The sequence below is a fragment of the Dermacentor andersoni genome, chromosome 9, assembly GCF_023375885.2.
Source record: "Dermacentor andersoni chromosome 9, qqDerAnde1_hic_scaffold, whole genome shotgun sequence".
NCBI lineage: Eukaryota > Metazoa > Arthropoda > Arachnida > Ixodida > Ixodidae > Dermacentor > Dermacentor andersoni.
The window spans coordinates 96381953-96409768 of NC_092822.1; the positions used below are offsets into that span (position 1 = coordinate 96381953).

A 27816-nucleotide genomic window follows, 5' to 3' on the forward strand; every position below is an offset into this window, starting at 1 on the left:
ATGGTTGAGGCGTTCGAGATGGGTTGCGAAATCTGGCGCAAAGACAACAATGTCGTCGAGATAGCAGAGACACATGTGCCACTTCAAACCCCGCAGAACCGAGTCCATCATGCGTTCGAAGGTGGCAGGCGCATTGCAGAGGCCGAAGGGCATGACATTGAATTCATATAGACCGTCAGGCGTGACGAAGGCTGTCTTTGAACGGTCGGCCTCTGCTAAAGGCACCTGCCAATACCCGGAACACAAATCTAACGACGAAAAAAACTCGGCACCTTGTAGGCAATCAAGGGCATCGTCAATTCTGGGTAAAGGGTACACGTCTTTTCGAGTGACCTTGTTTAGGCGCCGGTAATCCACGCAGAAGCGAATCGATCCATCCTTTTTTTTAACGAGAACCACAGGGGATGCCCACGGGCTTTGTGAAGGGCGAATAACGTCGCGTTTAAGCATATCGTCAACCTGGTCGGTAATAACTTGACGTTCCGCGGTGGAGACGCGGTAAGGGCGTTGTCGCACTGGCGAGTTGGAGCCGGTGTCGATGTTGTGAACAATGGTAGAAGTTCGGCCAAGGGCACGTTGGGCAACATCGAAGGAGTCGCGGAACTGGTAAAGCAGCTGGAGAAGAGCAGAGCGTTCAAATGGGGACAGTCCGTCTGCGATCGACGAATCGAATAGGTCAGCAGCTGGAACATCAGAAGGGGTAAGAGCACTGATGACGTCGAGGTCGCGTCGAGCTGAATCTTGCTGCACGGAAAAAATTTGGCCGATATCAATGGGTTGCACGCATCCAAGGGATTCACCTTTAAGCAGTCTGATGGGATATGGAAGAGGATTTGTGAGGCAGAGAGCGCTTGTTCCATTCGAAATAGAGAGGGTCGAATAAGGCAAAAGAAGTGGCTTCCGATTTAGAAGAAGGCGTGATGGTTCAAAGAATGCAGCTTCATCACATATGCTGTTGCAGAATACGGGGAGCAAAACAGCTGCTGTCGGCGGAATTTCTGTGTCTTCTGTGACGACTATCTTGTGTGCGGCTTGATGAGCGGGGTAGTAGGACTGGTCACACAAGGGGAAGAGCTCAAGTTCAGATCTGGCACAATCAATAACGGCGTGATTATACGATAGAAAGTCCCAGCCAAGTATAATGTCGTGCGAGCAAGAGGAAAGGACGATAAGCTCGACAATGTAGTGCTCTTTAGCTATAATAAGTCGAGCAGTGCAGGCAGCTATAGGCCGAACAGGGTCTCCATTCGCTGTACGTAATGGCATCATGTCAAGCGGCATGGTCACCTTCCGAAGCTTGCGGCAAAGTGTGGCGTCTATAACAGAAACGGCAGCACCGGTATCGACAAGAGCATATGCACGGATGCCTTCTACGAAAACTTCGACAATATTCGACGGCAAAGTTCGAGGACTTGAGTATTTCGACAGCGCAGTTCTTGCCTCACGAACTGCGGAGGCTAGTTTCCCTCATTTTCAGGGGCTGGTCGACGACGCATGGGCGACAAGGAGCGGCGACGGGGTGAAGGTGAGCGACGAGACGTGGGTTGCGGATAGTCACGTGAAGACGTGCTTGTTTGGGGACCCGGACCTTCATAACGAGAGCGGGGACGATCTATGTAGTTCGGTGAACGGGCGTCTGAGTATCCTGGCGCGCGACGGCGGCAGAATCGGGCGATGTGACCAGGGCCACCGCATGCAAAACAGATCGGCCGGTTGTCGCGCGTTCGCCAGGGATTTGCAGGGATGGGAGCAGACCATGTCACGGACGGCTGAATCAGGGCTGCAGCATACGACACACCATGGGGTGGTGAGGGCTGTTGAAGCTGCTGCCGCTTTACTACCTCAGCGTAACTAAGAGGCGCGGCGACAGGTTGCTGCTGAATGGGCACCGGCATGGCCTCGGAAATCTGCTCTTGAATGACGTGTCGAAGCACGGGAGCCAACGGGATTGGTCGCTGCAGTTGCTGCTGTTGTGGGAGCTCCTGACGCTGAGCAAACGGCAGGAGAGACAACTGACGGGCCACCTCCTCACGCACAAATTCTTTCATTTGTGCGATAAGGTATGACTGGTCATGCATGATGTCCAGTGCAGCGAGCGGTTGATTGTACGTCTGAGATGAACATCGGGTGAGAGCCCGCTGCCTTCTCAACTCGTCATAGCTATGGTAAAGAGTTACAACTTCAGACACAGTGCCAGGAGACTTCGCAAGAAGCATCTGAAAGACATCGTCGTCGACGCCCTTCATGATGTGCTGTATTTTGGCACTTTCGCTCATTGAGGCATCGGCGCGCCTGCAGAGATCGAGTACGTCCTCAATATAGGCGGTAAATGTTTCATTCGGTTCCTGTGCCCGTGTGCGCAGCCGTTGCTCGGCGCGTAACTTCCGCACGGCAGGGCGACCGAAAACGGCAGATATTGCCTCCTTGAAAGCAGACCAGTTTTCAAATTCCGATTCGTGGTTCGTATACCACAGCTTCGCCACGCCAGCCAAGTAAAAGTTCGCGGTACTCAACTTAGCAGCGTCATCCCACTTGTTGGGTCCACTAACTTTTTCGTAGGACGACAGCCAGTCCTCGACGTCCTGGTCTTCCGTACCCGAAAATACCGGGGGGTCTCGCTGGCGAACGGGGCCGGGACAAACGGCGGCCGGGAGAGGTGGCGGCTGTTGGGCTGCGTCAGCTTGCATGGTCGAGTGCAACGTGCGGGATCGGAGTTCCAGGGTGCCGACGATGTGCGTACCCAGCACGATCCACCAAATGTAAGGAAGTTTATTGAGCGAGTCCAGCAAACGGGCGGTAGCTCGGAACAGTGAGCACGGAGAACAAGATGGTGGTGTTCGAGCGCCGGTCTCGTGCCCTCCGCTCTTGATGATGATCGGTATGTCATTCTCTTCCTTTCTTCATTACAAGGTAAACAATGTACCTCTAGAATTGAGGAATGTGTCAGCATAACAATGTGTACAGACCCACTCATATACATAGCGAATGCGACTGGCAGCCTTCAGAAACATTAACATATAAATGTTGGCACAGTGATGTGTTGCTGCATCCTTCTTATTGTGTGTTTGTGCGCTGTGCGAAGTGAAGAGTAGTTGATTTCAAACACGAAGGTCAGGACTGAATTATAAAAGCAGTTTCCTTCGTCCTATCTGGTTACTATTCAGTTCAAGTCTGCCAAGCGGGTGCACAAACTCTACGGCTTCTCTAGGCCTAACCTCACTGAACAGGATCAGCATTGGCTCAATCTTCATGTGCACAGCTTGAGAGGGCTGAAGTTTGTGCATTTCAACTGTGAAAGTATGTTTCGATTCATTCTGAGAGGGATAAAATATATATACAAGTGAAGGTGCTCTGTCAGTCATGTCGTTGGTTCGGCAGCTGATTGCATGGGGATCAGTCGAACTATGATCAACATGCTGGTTTTGTCTGTTCTGTCGACACGAAAGCGTGTGCACTATGACAGTTCGTATTTGTCGGTTGCGAGGTTGTTGACTTGGTGCGATAAAATGGTCCCCGAGATACACCGTGCTGAATAGTCGGTTAAGGTCTCGTATCGACCCAATGTTCGCGCACCATAAACAAGTACAGGCATCTGCTGCCACCCCCAGCAAGAGAGACACTGCAAGAACACCTCATCAGCAATGTAATGTTTTTGAATTGTCACCTCAGTGTAATGCGGGGGTTCTTCGATAAATTAGCTAGCCATCAATGAAAGTCGGCTACTGCGTGGTTCACAGTGCAGTCTGGACAAATGCCTGGTCGCTTTCCATTTGAAACTTTTGGTCGCATTCATACGCTATGCATGTTTTTGGCACCTCATTGACGTAGAGCTATAGGTGGAGTTGCAACGTGGTACACAGCATGAGTGTTTTCTGCAGCACATGTGCGTGCGTTTTTCTTTTTCTTTTTTTCGGAATACTTGTCTTTGAGCTTAGGCCGCGTGTGCGACCCTTCAAACATGTTTCACAACGAATCCGCTAAGCCAGGACGCATGTACTGTTGTACTGTGAAAAGCGTTGAATGAGTGTTCTGGTTTAGTGTTCCTTAAGAACCACGTACTAGCATTATTAACTAAAATTCTTGGCAGAAAGTGGTCTATACACGTTTTATGCCTTTTCAACGAAGAAGCTGCTTGTGAACTTATAAGTACATGTTAGCTTTCAGTGCAGCAAAGGAAAAGCATACATGCTAATACATGTAACTCACCCAAAAGTGTGTACTACTGGGCATGAAAACTTAGCTTAGCACTTTCCTGCCCATGGGATAAGCAGCAGTTTTTGGATAGTCTAGTAAATACTTTTTTTTGCTAATCACAGAGCATTCTTGATACTAAAGTGTATAGTTTCAAATTGAAGAGGAAGAAGTTTTCTTTATGACGGCACTAGTCCCAAGCAACATACTTATTTAAAGAACTTTATAAACTATCCAAACAAAACTTTTGTACAAGAAAGGAAAAGTTATATGAAAACCTCATTGTTACTTCGCTCAGAAAAACGTGGGGAAAATTTTCAGAATATGCATTTTCGACGCAGAGGACCAGTGCAATATTCCAAGAAATATCATCTTTCTATGTGAAAAATTTCTTGAGCTATAAAATAAGACATTAACCCTAGTGACCAGCCCTAGCACAATGCCGACTCTCAGCCGTCTTTACCCACAAATCTCGACTCCCTGTGTGGCCGCTGGCATATAATCCAGACCGAAGGATGTTAACAACCTGCAGAGAAGAACAGTGACCTTTAGAACACATAGGATGTCTATCTTTATGTCAGCCCACAGCAGTTCTGCAGCGATTCAGGGAAGAAAGTGAAATTCCATTCTGAAATCTGACTTACCGAAGTTGTCTTCCACGTCGGTGTTGCTTCCAAAGTCCAAAGTCTTGCACACAGATGCATTGGAATCGAAGAAATGCAACATTCTTGTGCATGAACTGCACGTGGCACTGACGTCGTCTTAGAAACTGTGAGCGCTCATCGTGCTGACCATGCCCCTTTCTCTGGAGACGCTTTAAAATTTCACACCCGGGGCAAAAGAAAACCGAAAGCCAAAAGTGAATAAATAGTTCATAAATAACCCAATAAATGACGTTAGCTGTTCGAGATTGCTCGGAAAACAGCAAAATATGAATTTGCAACCATTGATAGTGAGCTACCTATGGGAATAGGCACGGACAGGAAAGTGATCGCAGAATTGGTCACTGTCACCGTTATAACCATTACCACTTGCATGTATATACAGCTGTTACAGAATGTCTGCCAAGTATTGGCTACTACCTTGTGTAAGAATGTTTGCGGTCTAGTTGGTATTATTATGGCAGTCTTTTCTGCAGTTATTTGAACAACAAGATTGTGTACTGGACTCACTCATTTTTTCATGCACTGTTTAGCACTTCAGTGAGATGGCCTGCTCTGAGCATGTACAGCTGCTACATTAAGAACATGGTACATAACTGAAACCCCTTGTGAGCTGTAGTAGATGCTGCTTTGCACTGCAGATAGTACTGAGCAAGACAGGCAACAGTGAGTAGTAGGTTCATGGGACAGTTGGAACAGCGCCTCCTCTGTTTTTTTCAATGCCAGCCAGATGTAACCGATCCGATTGTTCACCACCCTCTCCTATCGTCCTTTCCTACTCTCCCCCGTGGGCTAGCGTTCACGCCTGCTTTACGGTCGTAGGGGAGAGTACCATCTGGGTGGTGCCTCACGGTGGAAGTCGGAGGAAGACTGACAGATGCGTAATAACCTGACAGATGCAGCAATGGAGCGTCCACCGCTACTCCAGTGGAACGGCAGCGCCGCAAACTCAGATGCACGTGAGATGCAAGCAGTCGTACCATCTGGATAGTGTCACATCGCAGCAACTCACTGAACTAAGGCGCTATTGGGGAGCGAGCGATTGCATTGGCATTGAAAAAATAAAGGAGGCATTGGTCCAAGGCATTAAAGGGACACTAAAGGTTAATATTAAGTCAACATGGACTGTTGAAATACCATCCCAGAAACCTCGAAACGCTTGTTTCGTGCGAAGAAGAGACTTATTTTAAGAGAAAATGCGTTCTGAAGCGTCCGCGTACCTCTAGCGCAGTTCAAATCACCCGCCCTTCAATCGAGGAGTGTTGACGTCACGTGTGTTGACGTCGCGTTCTCATAGTGACGTTGCGCTGTCGGTGAGTAAAACGGCTCCCGCAGGCGGCGCAACGGCTTTTCTGCACAAAACACAAATGCGCAGCCAGAAACAGAGCCAGGACAGAGCCGACAGCAGGGCGAAAGCGGAACTATGGTGGCTAGTGGAAGGGAAAGCGCACGACGATGAGCTGGTTCTTTATTTTATGACGCCAACTTTGACGCTCGTTGCAATGGACGACCCTGACAACGACACATTGGCTCGCGATGCTGAGCTTGAGTTCAGCAATTTAAGCACTGATGAACATGACCTGCTGCTGAGGGCTCACGCTGCCGGCGTCGTTGCGTACCACTACGCCGGCGGCCTGCTTTGAAAGGCACTCCACGCGACTTCAGTAAGTCGGCGTTGAACTCGTAATCCTCTGGACGAAAGTGAAGCGAGCACACTACGTGATTTTTCGGCTCTTTGCCAGTGCGCTGTGGCAGAGGTACGGCACTTAACCATTTCGAACGGAGAGGTTCACTCGTTGGCACACAGTGATAAGTAACGTTGGATTCGCCCTGCAACTGCCCTTGGCCAAGTTCCGCGGACCGTTCGCGCATCCCACGACATCACATGGACGTGGCATTCTCGCTGCTTGTTCCAAATGCAAGTTTCGCGAGCCAGCAGAACCAGCGCAGCACGACGCGATAACGAAACAACTGAAACTCCAAAGCGCACGCGGCACAGAGTGGAGCGCGCAGAGTCGAGTGAAAACGAAACCTTTCGATCACCCATACTACTCAAGGGTAACGTCAAAATGTTATTTTTTCTTAGAATTGAATAGAAGTAGGCAAGTAGCACTTTCTTCCGTCTTATAATCTAATGAAATGATATTTTTAGTATGAGTAGTTGAGTACTAGTGACATAAATTATGATGAGGAGTGCTTTTGTCGTCGGGCTAGTACTGGAATGTCGCTGGGGGGTCTCAAATCGTGTCATGCATTTCCCTCAATTTCTCGCTTACTAAAGCTCTGTTCGCGATTATATTGACGCCTTAGACCTTCTAGAACATTGCTTTATCACTTCAACGTGACTTTCTGGTAACCTTTAGTGTCCCTTTAAAGGCAAACAGATTAAAATTTCATGAAGGTTAGCAGCACAGAAAGAGGCATCAAACGTTTCGCAGGTTGCGGGATCTGGCGTCACGTGCCTTGGAGCTACTTGTGCGGCATGCAAGCTTGGTTCGCCCGCTGGCTGAGGGCGGCAAGATGCGGCTGGCTGCTGACTTTGCCCACATGGAAATGGCTCTGGCACCACTGGGCCAGCCCCTAGCCGACCTGGGGCGCCCCTACAAGGTGGGTTGCGTGTGTTGCACTGTGTTTGAACAAATTTAATTGGAGTTTGCTGTGAAGTGCGGTATGTTACAAGTTATAATGCAAAAGCATTATAGGCCCCCTTACGCAAAAATCCGTTGGCATGACTGAAAGATGGCACCAAAAATGGCCGACGAAGCAAAGAATAAAAACATAAAAGAATGCTCAGATTGCCACGAAATTTCTCAAGCAGGTTCCTGTAAACAAAGTAAATTAATGGTTTTGAAAAGAAAATTTGGTAGTACATTTCGGTCTGGATGGGAATCGAGCCTGGGCCTCTGGAGAGCGAGACGAGCACGCTTCTGCGACGCCATGGCGGCTGACCAGTTCTGGCTGACTTGGCTAAAGGTGTGGCCTAGTACGTGCGTTATTGGACACATGACAGTGCAGCCAGTGGGGAGGAGGTGGTGCCACGTCATCAGTGTTTTAAATGAGTACAAAATAAAAGCATTTCACGAAAGGAACTATAACGTTTTTTTCATTCCCACATGTAAGCAGTCTTAAGTGTGTCTGCCAAATTTTTTAGACTGCAGCTCCTACGCTCCTGCTCTTGCATTTCCCATCGGCGTCGTCCCTTGGCATAACCCAGTGAACGAGCACAGTGAAAGATGAAAAAGCAAACGCAGAGTGTAGTGGTGGACGAAAGACAGCGATAGTGAAGAGAGTGCGAGGGGAAATTGGAGGAGGGGGGTATGGCGAAAGCGCGAGAAAAAAAGCCTAGTGCTGCGAAAGTTGTGCATGCAGTGAGTGGATCCACCGATACCATATATGGAAACAAAGTGCTGTACAAGTGGAGGCCTGTCTGCAGTGACTGCTGTGAATCGCTGCCATGTGTCACCCACGCGCTGCCTGTTGCAATCTCGTGATTAACGAGGCAGTCACGTCACACTTTGCTCCGTTTGCCATGTGCCGCACGAGACAGATTGTTGGCATAAGCCAATATATCGCGAAATGAAAACAGGTATAGAGCAGTGCTCAAATTCAGCATTAGGGAGTATCGTAATTGTTGGTGAATTTTTTTTAGACTGAATCAAACACGAATCGAATAGTGCCAGAAGAGAATAGAATCAAATCAGATATCAAATCATTTTTGAATATCTTTTGCATAACGAACAACCGTTATTACAATTAATATGAAACAGTGTTCAGATCCCAGTGTTCTTAAAGGGTCCCTGAAACAGTTCGGACAAATTTTGCAGGCGCGTAGGGTACAGCTACAGTAAATCATTCACACCGCAATTTGTGTGAAGTGTCTCATATTAAGAGAGCTACGGACAGTTACAAGTTGCCCTCCTCCATAGCCACGCATTCTCTCCTCAACTCGTTAGCCGAGTGATCAGGGCTAAGCTTCGCCTTCACTGGCTCTGGGTCATGATGGGATGTCATGTTGTCTACTTCCGGTTGTTTTAGAGCCAGTGTGTGATGCCTCTCCAACCTATCTGCTAGCTGCCTGGTGGTCAATCCCAAATGAGAGCTATTGAAGCAACATGAGTTGTGAGCATTCTGTCAAAGTGCCGAACTTGTCCAGTATTCTGGTAAGCACAGGCGAGCTGCGTTTTGACGAATGAGTGGAGGCGTAAACTAAAGCCCCTCCATACTACTATTGCTGTGATTAAGGAGCTCTAGCGTAAGTGTATGTGAGCGGGCCTCATCGGTCTGCATGGTCCAGCCACCTGGTGGCGCTGAGCTTAACCATTCAAACAAAGCGCTAATGTTGCTATAACCAAGTGTAAGACATTTTTAACACTTAGAAAAACAGTGTTTTCATGATTACGCTCCTGCCAAAAATCTAAACCAGCACCAAAGCAGAATACACTTCGTTGCTGCTCTTTGTTTGGTTGGGCTCCGTGCCACCAGGTTGCTTCACTGTGCACACTGTTCACATCTGTGCGTTTGTTCATCCCCTGAAACACTCAAGCCCAGTCCACTTGCACCTACCCGAATACTGGACATGCGAAACACTATAGCAGTAATCCTCCAGTGTAAGGTGACGGCCGCAAACCCACAAATCCTGGCGCCAATCGGATACCGACACTCTGGTGTAGATACCGACACTCTGTAGCCACTCCGTTTGTCTGCTGCGTTGCAGAGGGACACTATGTCACAACTTGACATGTTGCCAGTCGTTATACGTTTGCAGCCCACAACATAACAAGGGTGAACCATGGTGCTCGCGAAACGAAAAATTGAGACCAACACTGCCTGCAGAGCATGTTTTAACACAAGCAGACGGCACTGGCTGTGTGCCGGAAGTCTTAAGTGTAATGATAAATTGTCCTTGTGCATTCTCTTTCTGTTACTTTCTTTTTATAGAAACAATTTAACTAACATTCGAAGTATAATGAACAATATTTGTTCGCCGTAAGGTTGCAAAAGTTATCGAAGACGCACCCTGGGCAGCCAGTCGGATAGCTTGCCCTAATTGCGTCACATGGTCACCTCTTGTCATGTGGTCAGGGGCGGCTGAAAACTCAGCCGAGTAGCGCGCTGCGATCGGTAGCTATGCACATTTTATAACCTTATAATAAATTACAAGCTTTATGCGTAACATTCAGGGGTGTCAATTAATGATCAAAAGGACCTACTTTAACTACTCAATATGTTTGTACAAAATTGCCAAAATCGTTTCACGGTCCCTTTAAAGTTAGCAAGTAGCTGCCATTACTAGTAAGTTATTAAGTGTAGTTAAAAACACAAATGGAGCATTAGGAACAAACATTTCTTCGCATGCACAGGGCTCTTCAGAGAGTGCGAATGATTGCTGCACAGCCTGTAAAGTATGGCTACCTAAGTGGCGTAGCCTGCTCCCCCTACGCGAGTTCTCATGTTTTGTGTCTGTACTATGCCTGCGGGGGTGAAAATGTACTGTACTTTTGCTACAACTTTATGGTTATTTGGGCGCAGTTGACTTTTGAAATATTTGAAATGTATTAAAAGATCTTGGCATTTACGAATAGTGACTATTCAATTCGAAGACCAATTCGAAAGTTTTGAATATTCACACACCCCTAAAGCTGTTATAATAAATTATTCAGGGCACCACTAAAAGGCTTCTTGATAGTTTTCCTAGGGTTTGAAGGTTCCTACACTTAATTTAGTGCCAGAAATGAAGAATTGAAACTATCATCTTTGTATTCTTTTAATGCACCATAACAGTAGTAGCAGTAAACAATGTTTCTGCTACTGTTTCTTCTTGTCGCTCTTACTTTGTTCCAGTCAGTCTTCCTCTTTTGACAGTCTCTGGAAGGCCTGTGCGTGTGCGTGTGCAGGTACTGCGGGCGCTGCGGCCTCTGCTCTTCCAGAGTCCCCAGCACGTGGCCCAGTCCCCCATGCTGGGTGACGTGGTGCCTCACTCACTGATGCTGCATTTCCTGTTTGCCAAGGCGCCACCTGAGCTTCGGTCACCGTATGAGGTATGTTCCTTTTGGCAGGATGGACTTCCTTGAGCCTGTGTTTTGACCAGCAGTACTGTGACAAATGGTAGAACAGGTTAGCTGTAAAGGATAGTGACGTGAGGCTTGAACGCAACTTAGCTCCGGAAGCGAAAACAGTTGTTGTCTCATGTATACCTGGGAAGGAGCAACGCTGGAATGTGGTGTGACCATTGTCGTTGGACACTTAGTGTCTCGATGGGCAGCGTGATGTGCCACCTTGGTGCTGGTTGCGTCAATGGGTGCAATGTGTATGCCAGTTAAGCCGACGCATTGTTAGCCATAATTATTGTTATGTACCTGTGCGCTCTATGTTGTCCGGCACCTCTTGCCACTTTGCCTGTGTGCGTTTCAGAGAATAGTGTGGTGTAGATAGTGGAAGTGATCCGCGTGATCATGTTTAATGTCGTGCGCTAGTTCACCTTCAGAGATTGTGCAAACAGCATGATGCGAATCACAACATATTAGGTGGAGGCCTTGCCCATCCTTCTTTCTTTTTCAGTCAGTGTTCTGGACAATATGGAGATGGAGAGAAATGGGCAGATGCATGTAAAATTCCAGTTTGTCCAATTAGGTCCCCGGAGTGTCGTGAGTTGGTTCTGTAGGAGCAACCGAGGGGATTAAAATACAACTCCTAACCCCTCATGAGGGTTCTCGATGTAGGAGTGATATCCTGCACTTTTGGCCCTGCTGAGTTTAATGCATCAGTTCCATTGTAAATAGCTGCCTGTAAATGCTCTGCACATAAAGTGTAGTTGCTTTCTAAGTTTAAAGCATCTATGGTGTCTCACATCTGATGGCAAGAAGCAACGAAGGTGCCAGCAGCAGGTGAAGTTTCTGCCCCAATTAAGCTGGTTATGTTGACTTGAGAAGCAAAAGTAAAAGGGTGAACAAGTGAACAAACTTTAGCGGCACAAATGTGGGTAGGTGGTATTCTGTTTGAGATTAGGAGGAAGAACTGCTGTTGTGCTGGTCTTGTAAACAACACATAACTGCTGGCCAATTATAGTAATAGTAACAGAATGAGGGCTTAGGGAAGGGAAAAAATTTCACCGACGATTACGATACTCCCTAATGCGAATTTTGAGTGCAGCTGCTTAGGTGTTTTGAATTCGCAATAAATTATGCCGAAGAATTCGATTCTGAAATACAAGGTTCCCTCAGTGGTCGCCCTGGGCCTCTGCTCAGGCAGCTCGTTTAACAGCAGCAGCAGATGAAGCATTTCAACTGGTTGTGTCATTCATTAGAGAGTTATAGCTCAGCGGGTTCACAGGCCAGCAGACCCAGTGGGTGATCGGAGACAGCAGCGGAGCACCGCACGAAAAGAAGAGCTTTAGCTCAGCGATCCCTCGCTTGGTCGAGCGGAGCACTTTGCTGTGCCACTCGAACAAGGTTGGAGTTACTGTGAAAAGATCAGTACGCTCGCTTCAGGTTCTTGATTGTGAACGTCCACTTCAAGTCGTCCCTAAACGACCTCGTTGCTGAAACCCCTTGCAGGATACAGAGGTCCTCTTCAGTGTTGAAATATCTCCGAGGCTTTTTTGCCTGCAGGCGAGCCAGCACCGTGCTTGATGACGATGCCGATGACATGCCGCTATTCGTGCAGGTGGTCGCCATGCTTGTTTCACAAAAACGCTGGCGCGCTGCAGTGTTCCACTGGGAAAAGGATTCCCGCAAGTGAGCGTCCCTCTCCGTAAACACGCTGGCCATCCCAGCATGCGCAGTGGAGTCTCTGCTCGCCTGCTGGCCCTTAAACCCGCTGAGGTATAGCTATCTATTGTTCAGAAAGAAAGTGTGAACATGGGAATGCGTGGCTTGCGCAAAGCGCAAGCCACGCGGCGCTGCAGGTGAAGTAGCGCATACGTAGTGGGTCCGAAGCCCATGCCAGCGTATTGTTTTCACTCTCACCGCATGCCTGGTCACCATAGGCACTTCGCTTTCCTCCTCACCCTTTTGCCACACCCTCTTCCGCTTTCCACCTCATGGTTCCCTGGTACCCTCCTCTTCACTTTCCTCCTCGCGTCTCTCATCCTCCTGCTGCACTCCAGATTTGCTTTCAACTTTCGCACTGCTTGTTCACCTGGTTACGCCGGCGCTTGCGGCAGGAATGGACGCCGAAGAGCTACGCTCTAAAAGAGGGTAGCAGAGGATCAGCTGGAGTGAAAAAATTAGCAAATTTTCAGCCACAGGTTGGAGTCAGCTCACGCAAGACAGTGGTAACTGAACATCATTTAGCAAGGTGTTCCCCCTATATTGGAGATAAATATGGTGTTGACAACAGTGATGATAATTATAGCAGAGCAGATCATTGCCATGTGTACATGGCTTTAGCTTTTGCCAGTGACTGTTTTCATGGGATAGTCACTGTTATCGAGCAATCAGATGGTACTCACTGTATCTGACATTTCTAGAATGTTGTAGTCAAATTTACAGCAAGTGCAACGTGCATGTGCAAGGTGAAGAGTGTCGTACATTCTCAATGCATGTACGCACCAGCAACTGCTATGGAATGTATGGTGAGGCATGCATAAATAGTGGATGCACTTGACTCGTGCGATCAGATTCTCCAACTGTAGTTGCCAGTATTGTTGTGATTCGCTTGTGTTTCTGAGAATAAGTTCACCCATTAAAGAGTTGGAGTCTTAACTCTTTCGTTACTGCATTTATAGAAATTGATCAATTCGAGTGACAACTTTTGTATATGTTGTTAAACATTTCCGTTGGAATTATTCTGCTAGCAACATCATGCACTGTCTGAAATGAGAACTGAACTTTCACGATATGTCAGATGTGACAAGTTTTGGCAGATTGGGGAGTCTGTAAAAAACGAAAAACTTTGATTGGAGGTATCGTCGAAAATAGCCTGGCAGTGCTCCTAGCTCTTTCTAAATAAAACAACACAAAATTTATGCTTTGGTCGACTCGGTTACATAATGTTTTAATGACTGCAGCAGTTAAGGTGCACAAGCTTCTCTTGAGTTGCCTAATTTCTCGATCCTTCGTCTAAACTATTTTAAGGATGTCTCAAAAATGCAAATGCTCATGAGTGCATGTTATTTTGATAATTGTGTTCGGCTAATATCAAGTGCAGCTTTATTTTTCCTACAGTGGGTTTCTTTTATTCATTAGCGTGTCGACAGCACATGTACAGCACTTTACAAGCAGTTCTTCCCGTCATGTAAGGTTCTCACTCACACAAGAGCACTCACTTGATTTTCGACTGAGCTTTGACCGAATCTTGACTAGCAGTTTAATCTTTTATATTTTGGACATCATCTGTGCAAAGGGCTTTATCGAATACTGTGAGATATTGTGCAACATTACTGTACATAACTGCACAGAAACTGAACAAAGCATCTGGAAGCTCCTGCACCAGTTGAATGCACAGAGACCACCTTGCTTGTACAGGAAAGCTGGTCGAATGCAATAATCGAGCATGAGGAGCCTTCTGCATGTTTTGCTGACCTGACAACCATTGTTTTGCGAGCCTAAATAATGCAGTAAAAACTAACAAGGTGCCTGCTGCAACTAGTAACAACGAAGGCTCCCTGTACATTGGGAATTTACCCATTTTCATATCTGTGAAACTGCTGCTTTCGCACATACCATGAGCATCACTATGGCTTGTAAGATGCCAGCAAATCTCCAGAATAATTTTTTTGCACGATCTGACCTACAAAAGTTGAGAACACGGAGCCAGGTGTACATTCTGTATACATTAGATATATTTTTTTACTCTTGGTGCTTAAACTAAATATAGCAAATTATTACTTTCATTGGTATTCCTTGAGGTGCTTCTTTGAAGTTTCACATAAGAATTCTCAAAAACTGTCTGTGCAGTTATAGCTTTAAATCCATTCAAAACACCAGTGGTCAGGCTATAATTTTATTTATCACAGTATATGTTGCGGCTACTATGTCTTGAAATAAAACATTGAAACATAAAAGCACCGAAACTGAGCACATTTCTAGTGGTGACGAAGGAGGTAAATCACACTATTGGCAGCATATTTTTCTTCCTTTTTGTTCATTGCAGTTACTATGACGTGACACATTATGGCTCTGGTAGATTCCTTTTGTCTTGGCTAGAAGGGCTTTCCTGCAGTGCAGCTTTCCAAGCTAATGATGATGCAGTAAGTTTCTAAATGAGAGGTTATGTGCATAGATGATGCATTTCGGTGGGCAGAAGATGCCATTTCCGGCCCTGTGATGAAATCACATGCAAGAGTTAATCTATATTGCACACAGTTTGCAATTTATCAGAACAATGACCTGAGTGACTGTTGTTTAGTCAGAAGTGCTGTGAGGGGAAGTGTAGCTGCGAAATTGGAAGGGGGTCTTTCGTAACGCAATGTAATAGCAACACGTGTCATGGCCATGAAGCGACAGAATTCTGCTTGACTGCAGAGTCTTGAAAAATTATCTTCAGAGCACCAAGGTCAGCTTTCATTCCATGACTATACTGGTGTTGAAAAAAATAATTGATCTCCGATCCACGCTGTGTAGGTGGTCGGAGAGTGAAGGTAGAAACGACAACTAGAATGATTACCCATTGCGACATGGCTTGAAATTATTCACATGATGACATTCACAGGCACTTTACCTAGTTATTAGCCTAAGACGTTTCAACAGCCTGCGACTTGGCTTGCTCGGCTACTTCGTGCACCTACACAGAGTGGACCAGAGTGAAGGGAAATGTACTTAACCAAACTTTCGAGGCGCCGTGTATGCACGCTGCTCTTCAATAGTCCTCTCTAAACGTGGCCTTCCCATAGCACTGTCACAACACAAATCAGTTGCTAGGCGGGTTCTTCTTTTACATACGAAAGTGTAGTTGCGTCACTCCCTGCTTTGTATGTTACGGTTGCCGCTTCCTGGCAACTGCAGCTTATGCAACCATAATCCTTACCGGGAAATGTTTGCAGCGAATGCTATGCGCAAGTGTGAGCTTTCTGGTTCTTTTTTTTTCTTTTCCCTACATGAGTGGTGCTGCCATTGCCGCAGCTGCGCGAAGGCGAGCACCATCTGCTGGTGCTGCCGGGAACTCAGCAGTGCATTTGGTGCGCGCCTTCCAAGCTTTTGCCTACGGACATGACAGACCCATTGGGAGGTAGAATTATACAGCTTCGCTGTAAAAAATAAAAAAAAAAGGAAGGAAATGGACAAATGTAGGGGAGACACTTGAGCACACCCTTTGCATCGTGTAATTCTTCTGTCATTATACTTTTATTGTGCATGCTGTTGGTGTGTCCATAGTGTATAAACAACAGGTCCACGTTGCAGTGCTGCCAAGTTTGTTCCACAGTGCTTCTTTGTGTGCATTCAAGAAACATGTGATAGGCACATACTTAGTTGACGTCGCATTGTTCGCCATGAGCACCCTTTGAGGTACTTTTGATGTACAACGCATTTCTTTTCTCTTTTTTTTGTTTCAAGAAGTCAGCTTGCGTTACATATTACAGCTCACTTTACAGCTCGTGATACCGCCATAAAATGCTGCTGCTCTTGGGAGAGGCTTTAGGTTTACAAGAAGCAACTGTACAATCTGATTCATAAGCATACAAAGAAGCCATACATGTGGTAATTTATTTATTTATTATACCCTCAAGGTGCAGTTGTGCATTGCAGAGAATGAAAGCACAGTCACACATAAGCTGCATTACAACCAGCTGTTCCAAAATTGGGCGTGTGAGCCTAGGAAAATTGTTCATCACTGATAGCTGCCATTATTAGCATAATTATAGTTCATTTCATCAGCTGTCCATTGCATGTTTAAAGCTTTTACCAGAATCTTCCTGCAAGAACATTCAGCATGTGTCAGAATAACTGGGCCAACATTGACAAAACTTCTATTACGCGAGAAGGTTTCCTTATTGGCAAGTGTTAAGACACTTGCAACTCGTGGTAATAGTCAACATGACAGCAAGACGATCGCTGCAGCAATGACCAGTCATGGATGGTGCTAATGAAAGATAAGTATTTTGAGCATAGGCCCTTTGGTCTAAGTGCAACCACAGTTCCTGTGCACAAAATCTTTGCTCTTCAATCAGCAAGCACATGGTTATAGTGGTCATTGTTACTGTACAATGTTGCAGGCGGCATCCTGGTCCCGCAGCCGCTATTCAAAGTGGCTCGATGAACACACGTCCGAGAAGGAGCGCCTGGTCCTTGTGCGGTGAGTCGCCCTGCTTTCAAGGGGAATGTTAGGTTGCCAATAATTGGCTGTATTTGTGCACACCCTCGTGAAATTGGGATGTGCATGAATTTCGGGTGCGCAAACCTTTCTTGTGCGAGCGTTCATTCTGCACATTGAGCTACATTCATGCAATGTGAAACAGGTTCTCATCTTTGAATCTTGTGACACGTACGTGGGGGGCCCATTGACGTGAAATTCTGAGTACACTGAGTGAGAAATACAGTCAACAACCGATTATTCGGACATGCTTGATTATTTGGACAGCCATGTGGCATCGCCACTAGCTACAAAGACAATCTACAAGGAAGACTGAAATTTCTGACACTTTACACCGTGTTATGTGACAATTCGGACTCCGATTGCACGATTGTATGCTCATATGGCCAACAAGTCAAGCAGAAATAACTATATTGTTTTGATACGCCGCCAGCATGGTCGTCGGCCGTGTCGCTTGCACTCTGCAACACCGTAACTAGCAAAGCCTGGTCGATCTAGCAGTCGCCGATGAGAATTTGGTGCATGCATTGACTGCAGTTTCACTTATCTGTACTGACAGCCTGCAAATGGTCGAGATACAGGCTGCGATTTTGCAGTGGCGCCTTCTGCTCGATTCTGTGCCACTCTTATCACACACCATTCATGGCCAGCTAATCCTGTCGATAATGTGTGCAGAGCATCGCTCTGACCACTGATGAAGTGCGAAAAGCGTGAAAAGGAATGCATAGCATGAAAGGCATTGTCAGAAAATTATAGATGCTCATCTAGCCGCCGCTGCACTGCATGCGAGATGACTTGACAACATCTGGTGCTTCACATTCTGTACGCCTGAAATAGCAGCTTTTGTGCCAATTGATGCGACAGGAAATAAAGTAAATGTGTGCGGATACCTGAACATCACTGAATCAAATAGTGAACATACGAATAGTTAGGTTCCTGAATGTTTTGAGGGAGTACATTGCACAGTTTATCAAACCATCAATTTCATCCAATCCTTGCTGAGGCAGAGGTCGGTGACACACTGATGCATGGGCACGATTCATGAGCAAAAATGCGCTCTGGTGTCAGGGTCGGTATACGGTCATGATTCATCTTTTGTCTTTGTGGTGTTTCTTTTTGGGGCATGTTTTCTACGCCAGTCACCAGTCGCATTGCATCGTGCTAGTAAAGTCAGATAAGCATTCGTTTTCATATGGCCATTTGCAGTTTCTGTTAAGACATTGTGTGAATTACTGCATATGTATAAAAATTTAACATGTGGTATATTTGCGGAGGACAATATGACAGTAAATTCTGTAAACATAGTCCCTTTAATAATTTTAAATTGTCTGATCTTGTTAAGCTCTAGTTTGCTTCAATTTTTCACTCCAAGTTGTTATTAGTACAGTCCAGCCCACTTATAACAGCCGCAGATATAACGAACGCTCGCTTAGTACGAACGAGGGCGGTGCTACCGTCAAAATATATATTGGGGCAATGACACAGTGTCTCACATAGAACGAACTGTTGTGGCCTCAACACTCGGTTAGAGCGAACGCGAAGCTGTCGGGCCCCTGTAGTTGACCGAGCCGGCGGTGTTTGGTGCGGTTTCGCTGGACTGCGAACCCGCGGCAGGCGAATTTCGCGCACTTTGTGTTCCCCTGACACGACGCGAACACAGAGCGCACAAAGCGTCCCCCGGCGCTCCTTTGCGGGTAAAATAAAGTAAAAAAAGAAAAAGCGCGCGTTGAAAAATGAAAACGAAAAAGCGCGCGCGCGGGGTGACGAAAGAGAAAGTGGCGCCGCCCTGGATATGGGCATCATTCATGCGTTCAAGGTGTGCTACCGGCGGCGCGTCTCGATAGATCGAACCCCTTGCTGTGCACTGGAAGGTGCGCTTTCCCCAAAGGCGCAGACATCTCCCGTGCCCATCTGCAGTGGGTCGGCGCGCGACGCCGTGTGACATTTGCGAGCTGCGTGCATGGAAAAAACCGGCTTGGCAACGGGTGGTCTAGAGCAGCGCCGCGCCCTGGAAAGTGCGCTTTCCCCAAAGCCCCTCACATCTCCTGTGGTCGTTTGGCGCGTGACGGCGCATGACGTTTGCAAGCCACATGCATGAAAGAACGAGGAAACCAGCTTTGCAACGGCCGGTTTAAAGCAGTGCCGCGCCGTAGTGGCGGCAGTGGCCGTAATGGCCGTAGACGAATGTCCAGAAGCCTCAGACGAATACGAATGTTTGCACGAAGCATTTCGTGACTTGTCCCGTTTTCCGGGTGCTGTCCTGCCTGAAGTGACTGTTGACGATTTTGTCGATGCTGACAGCGACGTTCAAGCTGTAGCCGTTCTAGCTGACGAGGACATTGTGGCGGGAATTGCTGGCACCTAAGAGAAAGGCGATTCCAGTGGTGACAAAGGTCACCGTGGTCATGAAGAAATGCGCCAGTGCACAGCCGCTGAATGGGTGTGAGCGCTCAGCCTAATTTGGCGTTCTTCTTGTGAAATGGAGGGCACCTGGAAAGTCTCGAGAAGATCGAATGCAGCGTTTTCAACTTTATTTTCCAGAGCAAGAAGCAGTCAAAGATTGATGATTTTTCTTCTGCGAAATAAACTGCGCCTTCACATTGCACGTATGGACTTGGCTTCGCTGCTCTTGAATGCTCTGATAAGCCACCATTTGTCACAACCATGAGCGGCGTCTCAAGCCGATTTCTGTATATAGAGTTATTGATATATCAAACTATTTTGCAATCCCCTTCGAGTTCGATACATCTGGGTTTGACTATATTGTAATTAAATTTGATATTTCACTTTTTCCACGGTCCGTTTCATATTCAATCTATGCTGAAGTTCCACTGTTAACATCTGAGGTTTCTGGTGTCCCATTGTGTATATTACTGCCTTGGCGTGCAAATGCCATTAGGTTTTCTAGATTCACTCGCTCCCGACTGCAGCTTCGGTGCAGAAAATTTTATTCAGCAGAGCAAACTCTGGCCTTTGTGATACATTTTGAGTTGTGAACAAGATGTTGCACTTTTCTAACACCATGCATTGATGACTGCATTATGCCAAGACTATGGCCTCCAAGATTATGTCATGTCGTGCTTTGTGCAGAGAACACCTTTGCAAGGGTGCTGCTGTCTCGTGGGCCGTGCAAAACTGTCGCGCTTGCAGTACTTCATTAGAGGGCTCATAGGTTAGCAAGTGCTTGGTAAACACCACTACATCACTTCCTGGCAGACAGTATTGGGATTGAGGCGACTACCACGAGAACACCAAGTCACAGCTCACAGCCACTTCTACATTTGTTTTCTGTGATTTTCATTTTGTCTGCCATAGGTATTCACTAAGCTGGGTAGCGTGAGAGAACCAAAAGTCCAGGATTGAACACTACCTCTCGAATTTCCTCATGTCCAGCTTCTTGTTGCTTGAGAGCTGCACCGATGTTTCTGCGAGCAAATCGGCCTTGCTTGATAGTTCAAAAATATCTTGAAACAAGCTTTGCAACAAGCTTGTAAACATAAAGATAAAATTTTTTACCCGTTCGTTTAAAAAATTTTCTGTGCTTAATCTGGCTACTGCTAGGTTGGCAAAACTAGAAAATTCGGGAGATGAGTGACAGAGCACAAGTGTGATGCTGAGAACAACCATCTGTCCTCCGACACACTCACAAAGCATGTACACAAGTGTAAGTGTCTAATTGAGTGAGACTATGCCTTAGTTATAGCCCCGCCCTCAAAAAAAAAAAAAAAAGTTACAAAGGAGTAATCACTCGAGTCATTACTTCACAAGCAACACACAAGCTCAACAACTAGATGGATGGCACCATACATCAATTCTGTTCCTCATCATTACGTCATATGCTGCGTATTTAAATTGGCAATGACGTTGTGTCTGCTGTATTGTGAACAAGGAACTTGTATGGGTTCTGAAATGTCAACTAACTTTTGACTTGGTCAGTGACTGGAAGCCTGTATGTGTTAGTTTTTCTTAACGTACTACTTAACCAGGTCAATTTTTTATTGAACTCTCGACTACTTACACTTGCCCTGTGTTTCAGCGGTGCGATGGAGTCGTATGTGCAGACCGTGCGTCAGCGGCAGGGCAAGGAGTTTGCACCGGTCTACCCCATCATGAAAGAAATCCTTGAGAAGGCCATGGCCCAGGCCTGATGCTGCTTCTCTCTCATTGTGACTGACTCTTAGATTGAATCCTGGCGAAGGTGTTGTACAGCTATGATCTTTTTACGGAGTGGCGTGCTTTGCTAACGAAATAAAGGTGCAATCAAGATTGCTTCTCGTTGCACAAAGAACTCCTGGCAGACAATCTGTTAACTGGGTGGACAGACACTATTTGTGGTAGAAGGAAATGTGAACGAGAAATTTCGAATATATAGACGAAATTGGAGTATTGTTATTGGGTAGGTGAGATATTAGTATATCTATAATTAAGGTCACTAATACTGGTGCGCCTTCGATTGTAGTCGAGCCCGATCTGGGTCAAAATTCTCGACTGCGATTGGCTCCCTTCGTGCAGAGGAACCCTTCGTGTGCAAAGGAGCCAATTGCTACTGGGAAATGCGATCCTAATAAGCCTGATGCCGATCGAAAGTGCGTTGTGTGTTGACGTAGTCTCCCTGTCCAATTGAGTTCACATGGACAAAATAAAGTGCACCCTATAGCAAGAAAGTAAAGGCCAGTTGCTCTAAGAAAGTAAAATTCACTGCCATGGCAAGGAATGACTCGCTCTTACTTTTTTTCACTACTGTGTGCATGTGTGTGATATGGTAAGTGGCCCTCACAGCCTGTTGCTTTATTTTCTTACTTATTATGATTTTTTTTTTGCGAAGACCAGTCAAGTGCTGTTTTTGTGCTGCGTACTGAAACAAAGCTCAGCCAGCCATTGTCGGCAATGGACAGCTGGCCTTCCTTGTGACAGGGCGTACACATGGACAAAACAAAGAAGCATCTGGTCCGGCTGTGAGGGGGCGGCCAGGTTGTGAAATAGTCGGTGGCTTCAATGACAAAACAAGGCTTACCAGATAAAAGCTGACACAACTGAAGTTTCAATAAATCATCGTTCTGTATGCTTTCTATGGGTCGTTTTTAAGAATGAAATGCTTTTAGCTCCTGTTGTCGGTGACCTTCAAGCGACGTGGAGCCAAAAGCCGTTATACAGGCACTCAAGACGAAAGTGGAGTGAGAACATCCGGGCAACCGGTCAAAACTCAAGAAAACGCGGTCTCTGGCCCCCAAACCTTTGTACAGGGCTGCATTGTATAAGCTGATTACTGCCCAAACAAGTTGAAAAAAATATTTCTTCTGAGTTCTTCCTTATGCTTGTTCACAATATCACTCAAGCTTTAACTTCTAGTACACTAAACTTTTATTGTCATTTCCAATAACGACGTTCAGAAGGCACATACAGGGCATCATACACTTCATTCTCATCTTTTGGTGCCAGCAGTCGGTGGGTTCTGTGGTGCAGGCTTTGCGTCACCTCAAGAGATGACGCCACGCAGCGTGGCGCCTCCTTTAGGCGCTGCTTCTACCCGCCGCAGTGGCTTAGCAGTTATGGTGTTGCACTGCGGAGCACGAGCTCGCGGCATCAAATCCCGGCCACAGCAGCCGCATTTCGATGGAGGCAAAATGCAAAAATGCCTGTGTCCCTTGCATTGAGGCACTCTAAAGATCCCCTGCTGGTCAAAATTAATCCGTAGTCCCCCACTATAGCGTGTCTCATAACCAAATTGTGGTTTTGGCAAGTATTAAAACCCCAGAGTTCAATTCATTCTTCTTCTAGCAGGGCAGTGCACTCTGTCTCCTTGGCGCCTTTCGCTGCCTGTGGTACAGCGTTAAGCCAGTTTTCTTCTTCTAGCTGGGCAGCGTCCATATGAACCAGTGCACAGTATGGCATGGTAGGTGTGGTGCGGTGGGGTGTAGTGGGGTGTGCCATAGCCGACGTGCACTGCACACCAATTTCAAAATTGTGGCTAGTATCATCTCCAACCAATCTGCTTTGCCAGTTGCCATTTCATGCTTACATCTACTCTCAATTACGGGAGAGCCAGCAATTTTTATTTTGGAGTGATAAGGCACAATAACTATGGTACTGAATGGTTTGATTGCACAGTGTCAGCGAAACAGTAGTGTTTGCAGATCACTGGTGTTTGCACCTGTAGGTTAGCAGTGCAAAACTGTTAACTATTCTCACTATCTCATAGCGTGATTTTCTTGTTTTTTTTTATCTCTCCCGCTCATTCGCTTCCTTTCCAAGATGCATTCTGATAAGGCTGGATTATGACGTTTTAGTCCCAATAAAGGGTCATTAAACACATATCTAGAAGTAAAGATAAAGTGGTAGATTAGTGTTCCAAAGTGTGCAATGCACTGCTTTTGCTAAGGATGGAATTTTCGTAAACAAGAAAATGGCACAAACACAGAAGAAGGTTGACTGCGCTGTGAGTAGGCCCTACTCCATTATGTAACATGTCCCATTAGAATCAATACACTGTCAACTGCCGATACAAAGTTATGTTGCATTTCAACATGAAGCAAATTGCAGTCTGGTCAACTTGAACGGACATTAATGTGAGCGCATTTATGTGGATGCTCGAGTCGGAGTCGCGCTGCTGCCATTGGAATCGATGTCTGTGCCGTTGTGCTGTCCTGCTATCGATGGCACACATGCAGCACATGCGCGTGTAGTGTTGGAAGGCCTCCAGAGGCACGCAGTGCATTTGGCCGCAAAAGTGGCAAAGCATGCACCATTGCGCTCTGCAGCCACGCACATTGGCATTTCTGCTCGAGTATCTGCGTGCAAACCACACTACGGCACATACGCTGGTCTGAACGCAGTGGACAGCGAATGTCAAGCTGAATCTATGTAGTCACCCAACAGTTCTCATTCGCTCTCATCTCTCGCACCGTTGAGGTGTGTGACACGTGAAACACCGCTGGCGGCACTCTTCATCATGCCTGCGTTGTGAGGCGCTTTCACTGCAATGCTAAACTTTGCCATGCTTTCAATACTTCGGCTGTTAAGCTACACTCGCATCTTTTTTTGCAGAAAGATATTCACGGGGGATGCATTTTTAGCAGTGCTCACTAGGCACTACTTGCGAGGGTGCCTCTATGCAGAAGCATATGCATTTATGCATATGCTTATTTATGCATATTTATGCATATGCACTACCATTTATGGGGGTGTGTTGCCCCCTTTGAACTACTACTCGATTGTAATTATGTCCTTGCTGATGATTTGCAAAATATTCGAGATTTTTAAACACAGCCATTTGAGCAGCCATTGGCATAGCATTTACTATCATAAGTGGACTATATTGTATATTGAAATATTTGAATTACTGTTATACATTTTTCATGCATTTACACATTCCCAACTGCTAACACTATTTGGTTACGAAGAGGCAGCATCAAGAACGTCGACCACACACAAGCTTTTTCAATGTTCATTTATTCAGTATTTGATGGTCATACTATTTGAATGGATACATGCACTGCTAAGTTTTTTTTTTCACATACGGTCACTCATTCCTGGCTCATTTGTGACAGCCGTTAACTGCCTGGCATCACAACCGTCATGGACAGCAGTTTCATTGGCATATACATAAAGATGCGTTTTCACTGAAAAGGCACACATTGCACTTGGAGCATTGTCTAGCACATACATAAAATAACCACTCAACTGTATTCCATGGTCTCTCATAAAGCACACATGAGCAATAAATACATTCTTCTTTTTTTTCAATATATGTAGAAACTACCTTTCTTTGTCATGAATCTGCTGACTGTTTTGTCTTGGACGGAGTTTACCACTTTGCATCTTGGGGACCAGTCCTGTGAGTCTTCTGTGGATAAGTGTGGCAGAAGACGTACATTATAGCTTGTGGCAAGCCATTCATGACTGTGTAACATTCAAATAGTACGAAGACGGCAGAGAGGGACATGTGCCGGTTGTGTATGGAAGAAAGGAAAGGAGAGTTTCTGGAAATAGGCTTATGGCAGCTGAAACCCATAAGACCGTTACATGTGACAAAAATAATGTATTCACTGCATTCACTATACATTATAAAAATATATTTGTTACATGCTGATATTGTCAAGAAACATTTCAGATTTACTTGGTTAACGTATCTGTGCCCATTATGTAGAGGTTTGAGTGTAACAGGGATGTATGTGTGATAGTGATTACTATGGATACTTGCGATGGATAGTATATGTGAGGTGACATTGCTGATGTGTTCCATTAAACTGGCTTTATTTTGAAGCAGTGCACATGGTGTGTGGTTTATGCCATGCAGCGGTGTCCAGAGAACCAGCTCGCACGTGCTAGCAAGCTTCATGAAAGTGGCCAGGTAAACTTAAACCGGAAGTGGCATTGGAAGTGCATACACTAGCCACATGGGCTTGTGTTGCTAAAACAGGGCCTGCAGTTAAACTTATGCGTCACACAAGCCGTGTCAACTGTATTTACATGAACTTTATTCAAATGAGACGTAGGTCCCACGCTTGTCACCAAGAATCCTGAGCTCACTGCACAGCTGCAAGCATCGATTTGGCTGCTGTTTGGTCCCCATGACCGAGCAGCAAAGAATGAGTGATGGTGCGGCTTTCGCTTTTCAGAAGGCAGCTAGTTCAGCTTCTTGAACATATGGTAGGTGAAAATGATGAGTATGATAAGACAAGCCAAATACATTGCAGTAATGTGCAATAACATTGTCACTGTCTTGCAGCCATCATTCTTTTTGGCTTGGGGACAGCAGAGAAAATACTACTGATACAACAGTGACAATGTTACAAAATAAAGAGTTGCTTTAAAGGCCCACATAAGACTAAAATGAATTTGAACTTTCTTTGCACAGTACGATATACATGGGTTTGTGTTCATCTTATGTAGATTCCATTGATCCATTTTGTTGAGCATACCACTGGAATTGTCTAGGCGCATTGTACTGAGCCATCGTTCTTATGAACATTAGTTCCAAGAACGTTGCCTTGGTCAGCGGTGCCTTGTATTCCGCTGTTTAAATGTAACGCACTTGGATAACTCCTGAGGTGTTTTCATTTTGCTTGGGCATCTTTGGCATGTTGCCCACATCAAAATCTCTAGCCACCACGCACTCGGTATTCGCTGTGCATCAACAAAAAGAAAGAAAGAAAGAAAAAAAAAACGAAAGGAGCACTCGAGATGAATTCTGCATTGATGCACGCATCATTCCGTTTTCCCTGAACAAACTTCCGGCTATCATGCTGCTTTGCGAGGGTTGGCACAACTTTCCGGTCTTTCTGAAACATTTATGTTTCCGTAGGTGTGTTTACCAATCGTTCTTACTAGAAGAGGGACGCAGCAACCTAAGATGCAGTCTTGTGCTAGCCTGGAGTACGAGCCATCTTCCCTGTTTTTCGTGACCGAGGATTAAAATTAATGAGGTGCCGGGATAAGCAAATGGCTCTCTGGCACGGTAGGACACATGGTGAAGGAATTCGTGTGCTTGCATGATCGCACTCCCTCTTGGCTTAAAGCCAGCACTAACTTCCACAGTAGTGAAATAGAATATGGTTAAAGGGAACAGCTCTCATTGCCGGTCCTCGTTGTGGGATGTTCATTAATGTGGCAGTCATTACCACAATGTAAATGTGAGGGCCATTCTGCTGAGCATAATATTGTGTATTTTGCTTGGCCAAGGACTTGTGTGAATCTGAGAAGAAAAATGCAAGAACAGAACTCCAACTAAATTAGTGCCTCTTGTGTCCCATCTATTCCAATGATATTTCATTCAGAACAGGGACTGGGTTTTACACAATTTCTGTGCATTATGGTGGCCATACCATGCTCTGACATCCATTTTAGATATTGCAGATGCTGATCAACCCTATTACGCACAAGAGTAACGGTTTCTTACGGTTATCAGACACAGAAAAAAAGACATTTGATTGTGGCAGCAAAAATACATGCTCCATGTACATTTTTGGCATTCCACAGATTGTTAATCGTATCTAGAAGAAACCCTAAAGGTGCACTTACGGTGCACTTTTTCATTTCAACTGTATCCTTCCAATTGTCGTACACTCAGCTTATTTATATAGTTGAAGTCAGCTAGCTCTTCAACTACCATTTATGTAAGGATGACATCTTTCCTACATTTGTCAGGAGTTCCATGTAGACCTCTGCTGCCAGCTATCCTTTTTAAAAGTGCTACTGTTGATTACTTGGTATGGCACAAGCAGAACTACATGGTGCAGCAGTACGAGAATGCTGAGGTTTCGGAACAATACTGTCACGTAACAATACCCGGATGGAACTCAATCCTCCAATAGGCGCACTAGGTTGCATTTTAAGTCACCATGTGGCTTTGACTATTATCATCACCGGGAGTGCTGCAACTGCAGGCAGGGTCGGCATGACCGGAAGTGGCCGCCGCGCGAAACACCGATGGCCCGGATGACTAGACGGGTTTTTGTGAGTCGCGGATGTGGCGGCAGGCGTCACGGGTATTGCCAGTAGGACAGGTCCGGTCGAGGTATGCTCTCACAGGGCACCTCTGGGTTGCTGCACACAAGGTAGATGGACATGTAATATACGTCGTGCTTACCTGTGAACGTACCTACTCCCTTATAAAATATTAGATACTTTTTACAGGAAGCAGAAACACTTGTCTAAATGCACACAAGAAATCACCGCCCAAGAACTCCGTACATATGGTTAACCAGCCAAGCTG

General features: G+C 46.0%; 2 protein-coding genes across 2 annotated transcripts in view; one reads left to right on the forward strand and one right to left on the reverse strand.

Moving 5' to 3' along the window:
• The window catches only part of fws (four way stop), a 54277-nt gene extending 32104 nt beyond the window's left edge, over positions 1-22173 (forward strand). Inside the window, exons 16-19 of the mRNA XM_050176313.3 lie at positions 7292-7460; positions 10748-10891; positions 17005-17084; positions 21139-22173. Of these exons, the coding sequence (XP_050032270.2) occupies positions 7292-7460; positions 10748-10891; positions 17005-17084; positions 21139-21250 (505 nt within the window). The 3' untranslated portion in view covers positions 21251-22173. The remainder of the gene's footprint in view (positions 1-7291; positions 7461-10747; positions 10892-17004; positions 17085-21138) is intronic.
• Positions 22174-23320: 1147 nt separating this feature from the next.
• LOC126528414 (salivary peroxidase/catechol oxidase-like) overlaps positions 23321-27816 on the reverse strand; it is a 46266-nt gene continuing 41770 nt past the window's right edge. Inside the window, exon 15 of the mRNA XM_072284573.1 lies at positions 23321-27647. Coding sequence (XP_072140674.1) covers positions 27584-27647 — 64 coding nt within the window. The 3' untranslated portion in view covers positions 23321-27583. The remainder of the gene's footprint in view (positions 27648-27816) is intronic.